Below are 10371 nucleotides of genomic sequence, written 5' to 3' on the forward strand. Positions count from 1 at the left end.
TCAAAATAGCTGCTATATTTTTCAAACTTTTTTTGTTTATAACTTTTTAATAAGCAGCGACCGCCGACTAAGTTATAAGGAAATGTTACTCAGTATTATGTCCTTGACAACATATGTCAAGGTCAAAGTAGTCCGAGCTGTGTAAGTTATTGTAAACTTTTACCTGATTTTTTAAGGATGGATTATCAAGTAATAAGTCTCAACCTTTTGGTGATTAACTTGTTTCTTCTGTTGTAGCCCGACCAGCTTTTGGGAATAAGAACAATACGTTTAAGAATCAATACGTGATCAAAGTAGAAAAGAAAGATATTAATATAAGTTAAATTATTAAATTATTAAAAAGGAATGTGACGAGAAGAAAGCCAGTCACAGTTCTGTTTTCAGAATGCTGAGACAGCAGCGGAGTCGCGCGGAACAGATACGGAGCAGCGTACGTGCTCCGATCAGGGTCACCGCACTCCTTCCGCCTTAATGAAATGATATATATGTCAATAGCGATAGGATCAGACAGATCGCTTCTGAGAGTAACCACGCATCCTACTTAACGCGAATTAACTTAAGTTACTATTTAAACCTTTTGTAATAAAGTGAGGGCAAATACAGTACTTTTACTGTAAAGTACGGAGTGTCGTTTATTAGTGCGTGGATCCTAATCCTTTGGGCGCCTACATCCCGACAAAGTCCCTTCTTCACGGCTACGGGCACAACACTCCGATGATGACTTTCATTAGTCATCGATCGAAAAACACGTTTTTCTCACGGATCGAGACACTAGATTTCGAAATTTCTATTGTCTCGCGTTAATCTGTTATTGTCTAACGTGAAGTGTTTTTCACGAATTTTTTCTGGGAGTCATATGACGGCTCGACGTTACTATTGACCGGCGCAGGTTTCACAATTAATATACTTATTTGTTTGATTTTGATGTCAGGAAGAAAGGTGATTCACTATTATTAGTAACCTGCTCTCCGATCAACAAATATAATTCGGTCATCCCAAAAATAATTCTGTAAAAAAAACATCTTACGAAAGGTTTTTATGAAAGAAGGAAATCACGAAGTCCTCAGGACGTAACAACTCATTGCGCTCTCGAAATCGCAAGGTCCGATCCTGAGTTAAAGAAATTAAATTTCCTGACTCAAAACAGAACCGACGATCGCACCGCTCACGGAAGGTGTCCTAACGTTCTTACGGACGTTGACCAATCCTGAGCCATTGAAAGTGCGTTCGGCTCGCGCCTCAGTGCGTGTACCTACGAGCAACAGAGTAAAGTATCTGCTTGCGTCCTTCCTTACCCCTACCCCTCTAGTTAGCCTTTCCTTCACTTTTTTCTTATCCTAATCCAGTTTTTCTTATCCTAATCTTGGGGTTGGACGTAACATATTGTTCAAGATTATATTTCCATTTTTTATATGACCATATATAATTATATATCTACTAATATGAACTAATATAAACAAATAAGAGGTATTTTTTCCCGAGTATGTAATATTTCCTGGTGAAATGAATGGCGTAATAATAAATGACTCCGTGCTGCATTTATCGATGTAATTTCCAACATTATTCTGTCTTTACACATATGTGGATATATATCCGTGTAACATACGAAATACAGATTTTATAGTTCTATTAATTTACATAATTCAAAATATATTCTATAATATTTAAAAATACTCTCATCGCTGTATTGTATATTCGTGATAGATTTTATTATTGATATGATTATTTATTTTAATATTGCATAATTTATATTTATTTTGTATTAAGCTAAGCTATCAATTTATTTATTCTTAAATGTGATAAAAAAAAGGTATAACAATAATTACATTTAAATAATTGAAAACGTACGTTATTTTACTTGATTAATATAAATTAAGTACTTTGTTATTCATGCTGATTGTAAACGAGTTGTGATGCTGTTAATCTGCATCGTGGTAGAGATAAATAAAAAATTATCGATATTGTTAAAGGATTGTTTTGAAAAGGTATTACGGTACACAGAAACAATACAGCTGAAAATTTTTGTAGAATATATCTATTGAACAATCCATAGGAGATTACACTGAATAATAGAGTAGAATATAGTTCACGTATAGAGAGAGAGAAAAGAGAGAGAGGAAGAAAGAAAGAGAGAGAATATAAGTCATAATAGAAGCAGAGTAAAACACCGAATCACATTGCTTTTCGAAATGCTTGCTTCTGTTAATACACGTTGCATTCTAACGTTAACGAAACTTACAGTTCTCCTCGTCCGACGAATCGTCTGCCCCGCAATTATCAATGTTATTGCACCGCAGCGACTCATTGATGCAGTATTTTATACTTTTGCATTGAAATTGATTATTCTCGCAGTCTGTGTTCGTGTTTACTTCGGTCCACACTGCTCGAAAACCGTCTTGTCCTACTGCTTTATCAGCTGATATAAAACTGTGAATATAATGCGAAAATATATTAAGAGCGCCTGTCTGAAAGCCTTATTGTTCATATAAAGCGTATACAAACCTGAGTCGCATATTATTATCATCCGAAAGATAACTCCATTTATCTTCAGGATTTTTAACGCCACAAAGTTCGCGTGGAGCAGACGTTAACGAGTCCCACATGCGTAACACAGCTGCGGGACAACCTCGTTCTAAAAATAATTATCAAAAAATTAACATGGTTAGTGCGTTATATTTTAAGAATTCAATATACAGAGTGTTCGATTTAATTTGTCTACGCCGATATCTCGGACACTATCAAAGTTAGACGAAAAATCAAAAAAGGTCTTTCAGTGAGATTATGTTTAGATGATTTTCAGCGCAATAGAACTGTACCCTTCCATACTGGGTTTCAAGAAGGTAAAAAGGGGTCAAATTTTTCAAATAAAAACCCTCTACAAAAATAACACCAATCGATAGGGCTTGAAAAGACAAATCTAATGACCTTTATTTTTATATGTTTATCGTGAAAATTATGACCGTAGTGAATTTTTGATCATCGGTACTCTTTGTAGACTATTTTTAATCCTCGAAATCCAGGACGGAAGGGTACAGTTCTATCGCTGAAAATCATCTCAAAGTAATTCCTTTAAAGGGCTTTTTTGACTTTTCGTTTAACTTTGATAGTTTTCGAGATTAGGCGTGGACAGGTTAACTCGAACACCCTGTATATCATATATAGTATTAAAATAAAAATTCTAATACAAACATTAATATGTAATTGTTCCCTAGAAGTTATGTTGGAACTTGTAACATAATCAAGAAAAAATAATTTTGCGTATAAAAATTAATCAAAAATATCAAATAAATTTTTTTTGTATACAATTTTATTTTCAAGAAAATTATCTTTACAAATTAAAAACCAGTTCTTTCTTTCTAAAATTTAAAAACTATAAACGTTATATATTTTTGTTGCTTCTCTCAGTGAGATAATTTCTGTATTTACAGCAGATATCAGAGTTTCGGCATCCTTTAGCTTTTTTATTCTACGTTTAATTACTACGTGGCAAGCTATAAAACAAATAGCTTCCAATTACTCTGTCAGTAAAAATGAAAAAAATTGTAGTAAAACAATTAACTAAAAATTATATAAAGATAACAATCAGCTAATATACTTTTGAAATAGCGTTTCAAAGTACATCAACCTTCATGTTCCAAGGTACCAATCCATAGAAACCAATTTCTAATAAAAATTTAGTTGACAGGTTATAAGTTAGAAATAAAATTATAAATAATTTACTACATTATTCTACATATTTAACACATTCTTACTATCCTTGGCTGATAACAATATCTTTATTACAAAAAATTATAAAAATTACAGTAGAAATTTCAGTAAAGGGCCTAGCGGAGTAAGCATGTGAAATCGGCCCTTGATCATACAGAGCTGTTTAAGATTGCTTAAACGGTTCTAACGATAGCGAAGTCGAAAATACAAATTAGCGTTTCAGCACGGCAATTGCGAGCACCGAGACTTGAGCGTTATCGCCGTGACTTTCGCCGTGACGATCAAATGAGTAAACAGTGGAGACAGGGCATTCTTTGTTCGCTTTGTTTCCTCTGTTTTTTGTTTATAATTGTCGATCGCGCATCTCTCGGGGACTTCTCTCGGAGAGGCGTGTATCGAAAGGTCTCGAATTTGCGAGAAGCCCCCGAGAGCTTAAAGAGACACGCGCCCCTGGCAACGGGGCCAGTCGCTCTCTGCGTTCCGAGTTGCCGCTGTCAATAATTCGAGTTGCTTGCTCCGTTTCTTTTGCGCGCTTAGTACTTAGAGTTGCTCTCTCTTTCGCTCGCTTAACTTTCGCTCTTACGCTTTCGCGACACGATCGCTTCCTTCGTTATAATTGCGATTCAGCTCTTGTAAATAGTGTAAATAGACGAATAAACTGTGATTGTCCGTTAACTCTGCGCTTTGACTGTCTCCTCCTATCCGCGGTTCGTTTCCTCGCTCGCGCGCGCGGTCCGCTTTCGAACATTTATGGTCCTTCGAGCCGGATTCTGTGACCTGCGCTCGGGCTGTGAGTGAGTGCTTAAGTGACCTACCTCCACGTTCCGTCAAATAACATTGAGGGGAGACGATGAGTAAGGAAAACGCCCGGGAAATGGCAGGAGCTGTCTCCAAGGAGACGAATAGAGAGATGGAAGGACTTATCCGCAGCCAACATGAGCTCTACGGGCGCATTGCTCGCTCGTACGAGAACCTGAGGAAAGTGGGAACACCGAATATTACCATCGGGTTGGTGGAGGCGCGCTTGCAGGCCCTCGAGTCCAACTGGGCGAAATTCGAGGCGCAGCACGAGAAAATATATGCCGGCTACTGGGAGATCCTGGCGGATCATGACTACGAGAAGAAGGACGTGCCGTCTACCGCGGAGGAGGCTTACATACAGCAAAAGGGCATGTTCCTCGAGACGCTCCGCAAGCTCAAGAGTAAAGCGGAAGGCGCTCCCGCACCAGCCGCTGCCGGGACGAACCCGCCTCGTACGACCTTGCCGCGCATTCAGCTGCCAGAGTTCGAGGGCAAATACGAAGAGTGGCCCGCCTTCCGTGACCTATTTCATTCGATAATCGGGAAGGATGCCGCCACGACTCCAGTTGAGAAGCTACACTACCTGAAGTCGTGCTTAATGGGGGAGGCGGAACTCCTAGTGCGCAGCCTGCCCACGACGGACGAGAACTTCGAGCGCGCTTGGAAGACCTTGACGGACTACTACCAAAACAAGCGACTCCTGGTGCGCTCATACCTCGCTCAATTTACGTCGCTGCAAAAACTGAAGGGTGAGTCAGTATCCGAGTTACGCAAAGTGTATCACCGAGTCGTGAGCACTGTCGGCGCTCTCGACAGCATCGGGCGGCCGATTTCGCGTAGTGAGGACCTGTTCGTCCATCTCGTCGTAGATCTTCTCGACCCGCGTTCGCGTCGCGAGTGGGAGAGCGCTGTCAGCGAAACGCCGGATCCGCCGTCGTTCGCCGTTTTGCAGCAGTTTCTGGACCGACGCCTGCATACTCTCGAATCGCTCCAGCCGGCGAAACCGGAGAACGCGACTTCCGCGAAGGCCGGGGGGAATTCCGCGCAGCAAACGCGAGCCTTGCATGCAAAAGCAAAGGAAAACCGACTCGGTCGCTGCTCCGTATGCCAAAAGGGACATTTTATTATGTTTTGCGCCGCGTATAAGGGGAAAACCGCCGCGGAACGAAAACAGCACGTCGAGGCAAATAATCTCTGCCTCAATTGCCTCGGAAAACACAAATTAAACGAGTGTGATTCGAAACGAAATTGCTCAGTGTGTGACGGCCGACACCATTCGAGCCTGCACGACGCGTATCAAGGAACCGAGGTCGCCACAACTTCGCATCTCGCGCAAGGACCTTCCAAGAACGCAGTGGCTGTGCTCCTCGCCACCGCCCGTGTCCGCGTGCGTGATCGGTTCGGCATCGAGCGTACCGCGCGAGCTCTAATCGACCAGGGTTCCGAGTCATCGCTCGTCGCGGAATCGTTGGTGCAGCGCCTAAAACTGTCCCGCGCACCCGCCTCGGTCGCGGTATTCGGTGTTGGCGGGAAGCGGACGGCTCGTGCGCGAGGCCTGGTGACCCTCGAAATCTCACCCCGGGGAGGAGGGCCGTCGATCGCCGTGTCGGCCTTAATACTCCCTCGGCTCTCCCTTTACGGTGGAGGGATCCGTGCGGATAAAGAGGCGTGGACGCATCTCCGCGGGCTGGAGCTCGCAGATCCCGAATTTCTAGGCTCGGACCCGGTGGATCTCCTGCTGGGCGCCGATGTCGTCGCCGAGATCCTCCAGCCGGGACTGCTCAAGGGCGGGGCACACGAGCCTGTTGCTCAGAAGACGGCGTTAGGGTGGATCATCTCCGGAGCCGCCGGAGCGGTGGCGAATCCGGAGGCCGCAGTAGCGCACCAGTGCCACGTTGACGCGGAGCTCTCCGCTCTGGTGCAGGGGTTCTGGCGGCAGGAGGAACTGCCCGTCGGCCCTCCCGCGCTAACCAGGGAGGAGCAGGAGGCCGAGGACTTTTTTGCACGAACCCATTCGCGTACCGCGGAGGGCCGATTCGTCGTGAGACTCCCCGTCGTAAATCCGCTGCCCGATCTCCGGGGAACGCGTAACTACGCGCTACGGGTGCTAACTCAGATGGAAAGGCGGCTTTCCCGCGACGAGAAATTGAAGAGCCTGTACGTCGACTTCATGCGGCAGTACGAGGAACTCGGCCACATGACCCCCGTCGCGCCGGACAAGATCGCGAAGAGCCGAGCGTGTTATCTCCCACACCATGGCGTCATGCGGGAGGCAAGCTCCTCGACGAAGCTGCGCGTGGTGTTCAACGGCTCGGCGGCGCTTCCTTCGGGCGACTCACTAAATCGGTACCTACGGGCGGGACCGAATCTGCTGCCGGCCCTCGCGGACGTGCTGCTGCGCTGGCGTCGTTACCGTTACGTCCTGGCCACGGACGTGGAAAAAATGTACCGCCAGATTCTGGTTCACGAGGAAGATCGTGATCTTCAGCGGATCTTGTGGCGGTACCACACAGACGAGAAGATACGGGAGTATATTCTCAACACCGTTACTTACGGGCTAACCTGTTCTCCTTTCCAGGCTATTCGTGCTTTGCTTCAGCTAGCCGAAGACGAAAAGGAACGCTTCCCGCTGGCCGCTCTAGCGCTGTTCTGCGCTCGCTACATGGACGAGGTACTTTCGGGCGCCGACACCCTCGAAGAGGCTATGGCCCTTCGGCAGCAGCTAACGGAACTCTGTGCGGCGGGCGGCTTTCCGCTGCGCAAGTGGTCGGCTAACGATGAGGCGATTTTGACGGGAGTCCCGGCGGAACATCGCATGCAGCGCGAGCTTCGCGCTTGGCGACCTCAGGAATCGCACGGCATCCTGGGCTTACAGTGGCACCCAGGCGTCGACTGTTTCTCCTTCGCGACACGGACGAGCCCGGTGACGTCAGTCACTAAACGGTCAGTGTTGTCGCTCACTGCCCGGCTCTTTGACCCCCTTGGTTGGCTGGCGCCGGTCGTGGTGCGTGCCAAGATAGCCTTCCAGGCCACTTGGTTGCAGGGTCTCGACTGGGACGACCCGCTGGCGGAGGACGACGCCCGACGATGGAGGGAGTATCAGACCGAGCTTCCGGTACTGGAGCAGATTCGAGTTCCGCGGAGAATTTTTTCGGACGCGCCGGGGATTGGCCTCGAGCTCCACGGCTTCGCTGACGCCTCCGAGCGAGCATACGCTGCCGTAATTTACCTACGAGCGGAAACAGAGGAAGGATCATGGCGAGTCACCTTGATGGCAGCCAAAACAAAGGTCGCCCCTCTAAAGCAGGTCACCTTGGCTCGACTCGAGCTCAACGCCGCTGCGCTGCTCGTCAAACTCGCCTCTCACGCCAAGACCGTCCTCGAATTACAAGGGGCCACCTTCCACTTCTGGTCGGATTCTATGGTGACGCTGGGATGGATCCGTGGGCATCCGACCCGCTGGAAGACCTACGTGGCTAACCGGGTCTCTGAGATACAGACGACGATGCCGGAGGCCCTGTGGCATTATGTGCCAGGAGGAGACAACCCGGCGGACTGCGCTTCTCGGGGGCTTTCCCCGGGCGTGCTGATCGGCCACCAGCTCTGGTGGCAGGGCCCCGCCTGGCTTAAAGAGGACCCTTCGACATGGCCTGCTTCTGCAGCCGTACCCGAGAAGGAGGGCCTGCCCGACGAGCGCGTGCGAGTCCACGTGGCGGTGTCAGGGACTGCCGCGGTCGAGGAACCTGAGAAGCTTCTCCGCTTCTCCTCGCTCCAGCGACTACTGCGCGTGACAGCATGGTGCCGGCGATGGCTTCGCCGGGGACGGGGCAGTCAAGCAAGAGCGGAGTCAGCGGCCTCCGGGTACGGGGACGACCTTTCCGCCGAGGAGCTGGAGGAGACCCGCTTGAGTTGGATCCGACGGACGCAAGCGATTCACTTCGGCCGAGACATGGAAGCGGTCCGGCTGGGCCGCTCGCTGCCGAGATCTAATTTTCTTGTTAGACTTAATCCTGTTCTAGATGCTCAAGGACTGCTGCGCGTTGGCGGGCGGCTCAAGCACGCCGTCCTGGCCTACGACGAACGGCATCCCGTGATCCTGCCCGAGGCGTCACAATTCACAAGGCTGACCGTGGACGCTTGCCACAGGAGGACGTTGCACGGGGGGGTCCAGATGACCCTGGGGATGATCCGTCAGCGATATTGGATCCCGCGGGGCCGCGCTCTAGTGAAGCAACTGATTCTTCGTTGCGTGACGTGTGCGCGTTGGCGGGCGGCAACCCCGCAGCAACTGATGGGCGATCTGCCACGCGAGAGAGTGAGACCATCACGGGCATTTCTACATACGGGCGTTGACTACGCCGGGCCCATTATGTTGAGGACAACCAAGGGCCGAGGCCAGCGCTCTCACAAGGCGTTCATCGCGGTTTTCGTCTGCCTCGCCACGCGAGCAGTTCATTTGGAGGTCGTTTCGGACTACACCGCGGCGGCCTTCTTGGCGGCGCTTCGCCGATTCACTTCCCGCCGCGGGCTGTGCCTCAGCCTTCACAGCGATTGCGGAACCAACTTCGTCGGGGCCGACGCGCAGCTACGCGCTCTCTTCGCGGCGAGCCATCCGGAAGGACGACAGATCGCCAGTCAACTCGCCTGTGACGGGATAAAATGGCGGTTCAACCCTCCAGCCGCGCCCCACTTCGGGGGCATATGGGAGGCAGCCGTCAAGTCCCTGAAGCACCACCTTTGGAGGGTGCTGGGCGAAGCCACCTTAACTTACGAGGAGATGAGCACTCTCTTCGCCCAGGTAGAAGCGTGCCTAAATTCACGTCCGTTACAGGCTCTTTCAGATGACCCGGACGACTTGGCTGCGCTGACGCCGGGGCACTTCCTGGTGGGGTCCGCGTTGACGGCGGTGCCCGAGCCGTCGCTGCTGGACGCGCCCGACAATCGACTATCCCGCTGGCAGTTGTTGCAGAAGATGCGGGATCACTTTTGGGAGCGGTGGGCTCGAGAGTATCTCCACGCCCTGAGTCATCGTCCCAAATGGCTTGTCCAGAAGCCTGACCTCCAGGTCGGCAGCCTCTGCATCATTCGGAACGAAGCCACCCCGCCAACGAGATGGCCGCTGGCCCGCGTCATCCGAGTCCATCCGGGAGAGGACGGACGCGTTCGCGTGGTCACCGTTCGCACCGCGGCGGCTGAGTTTACCCGGCCCATTGTAAAACTTGTAATTCTACCGACTACCGACGCCGATATAAATTAAAGCATTGTGAAAAATTAAATTCCCGGGAGCAAGGTAATACGTACGCCTAAAATTCGCGGTCTTAAAGTAGCTCTGCTTACGGACGCGTTCGTGTACAACCGGACTTTAAGTCAAGTATTCATGTTGCGCAATAGATCCGCCGGAAGAGGATCCTAGTATCTGTGCGTTACGACGCTGCGCGACGTAAAAATTCGCTCGCGCGTTTGATAGGCAAAGATCCCGTCGGCGGATCCGCGTGTCATCGGTAAATAACTAAGTATCGTACGCTACGCTAATTATCGTACCGCGATTATGTCGTCAGTCCCTCTGACGAGGCGGGCGGTATGTTTAAGATTGCTTAAACGGTTCTAACGATAGCGAAGTCGAAAATACAAATTAGCGTTTCAGCACGGCAATTGCGAGCACCGAGACTTGAGCGTTATCGCCGTGACTTTCGCCGTGACGATCAAATGAGTAAACAGTGGAGACAGGGCATTTTTTGTTCGCTTTGTTTCCTCTGTTTTATGTTTATAATTGTCGATCGCGCATCTCTCGGGGACTTCTCTCGGAGAGGCGTGCAAGGTCTCGAATTTGCGAGAAGCCCCCGAGAGCTTAAAGAGACACGC

The 10371-nt window shown here is 49.2% G+C and overlaps 2 protein-coding genes across 2 annotated transcripts in view; one reads left to right on the plus strand and one right to left on the minus strand.

The window, feature by feature from the left end:
- Window positions 1–2635, minus strand: part of LOC112457919 — an 88896-nt gene extending 86261 nt beyond the window's left edge. Inside the window, exons 1-2 of the mRNA XM_025021235.1 lie at window positions 2503–2635; window positions 2240–2427 (exon numbers count right to left, since the gene is read on the minus strand). Coding sequence (XP_024877003.1) covers window positions 2240–2427; window positions 2503–2603 — 289 coding nt within the window. The 5' untranslated portion in view covers window positions 2604–2635. The remainder of the gene's footprint in view (window positions 1–2239; window positions 2428–2502) is intronic.
- Window positions 2636–4558: 1923 nt separating this feature from the next.
- LOC112457918 lies at window positions 4559–9766 on the plus strand. Its single transcript, XM_025021234.1, has one exon. The coding sequence runs from the start codon at window positions 4559–4561 to the stop codon at window positions 9764–9766; it is 5208 nt and encodes a 1735-aa protein (XP_024877002.1).
- The last annotated feature ends 605 nt before the right edge of the window (window positions 9767–10371 follow it).

This window comes from Temnothorax curvispinosus, unplaced genomic scaffold (genome assembly GCF_003070985.1).
Source record: "Temnothorax curvispinosus isolate PA1 unplaced genomic scaffold, ASM307098v1 QBEX01008436.1, whole genome shotgun sequence".
Classification (NCBI taxonomy): domain Eukaryota; kingdom Metazoa; phylum Arthropoda; class Insecta; order Hymenoptera; family Formicidae; genus Temnothorax; species Temnothorax curvispinosus.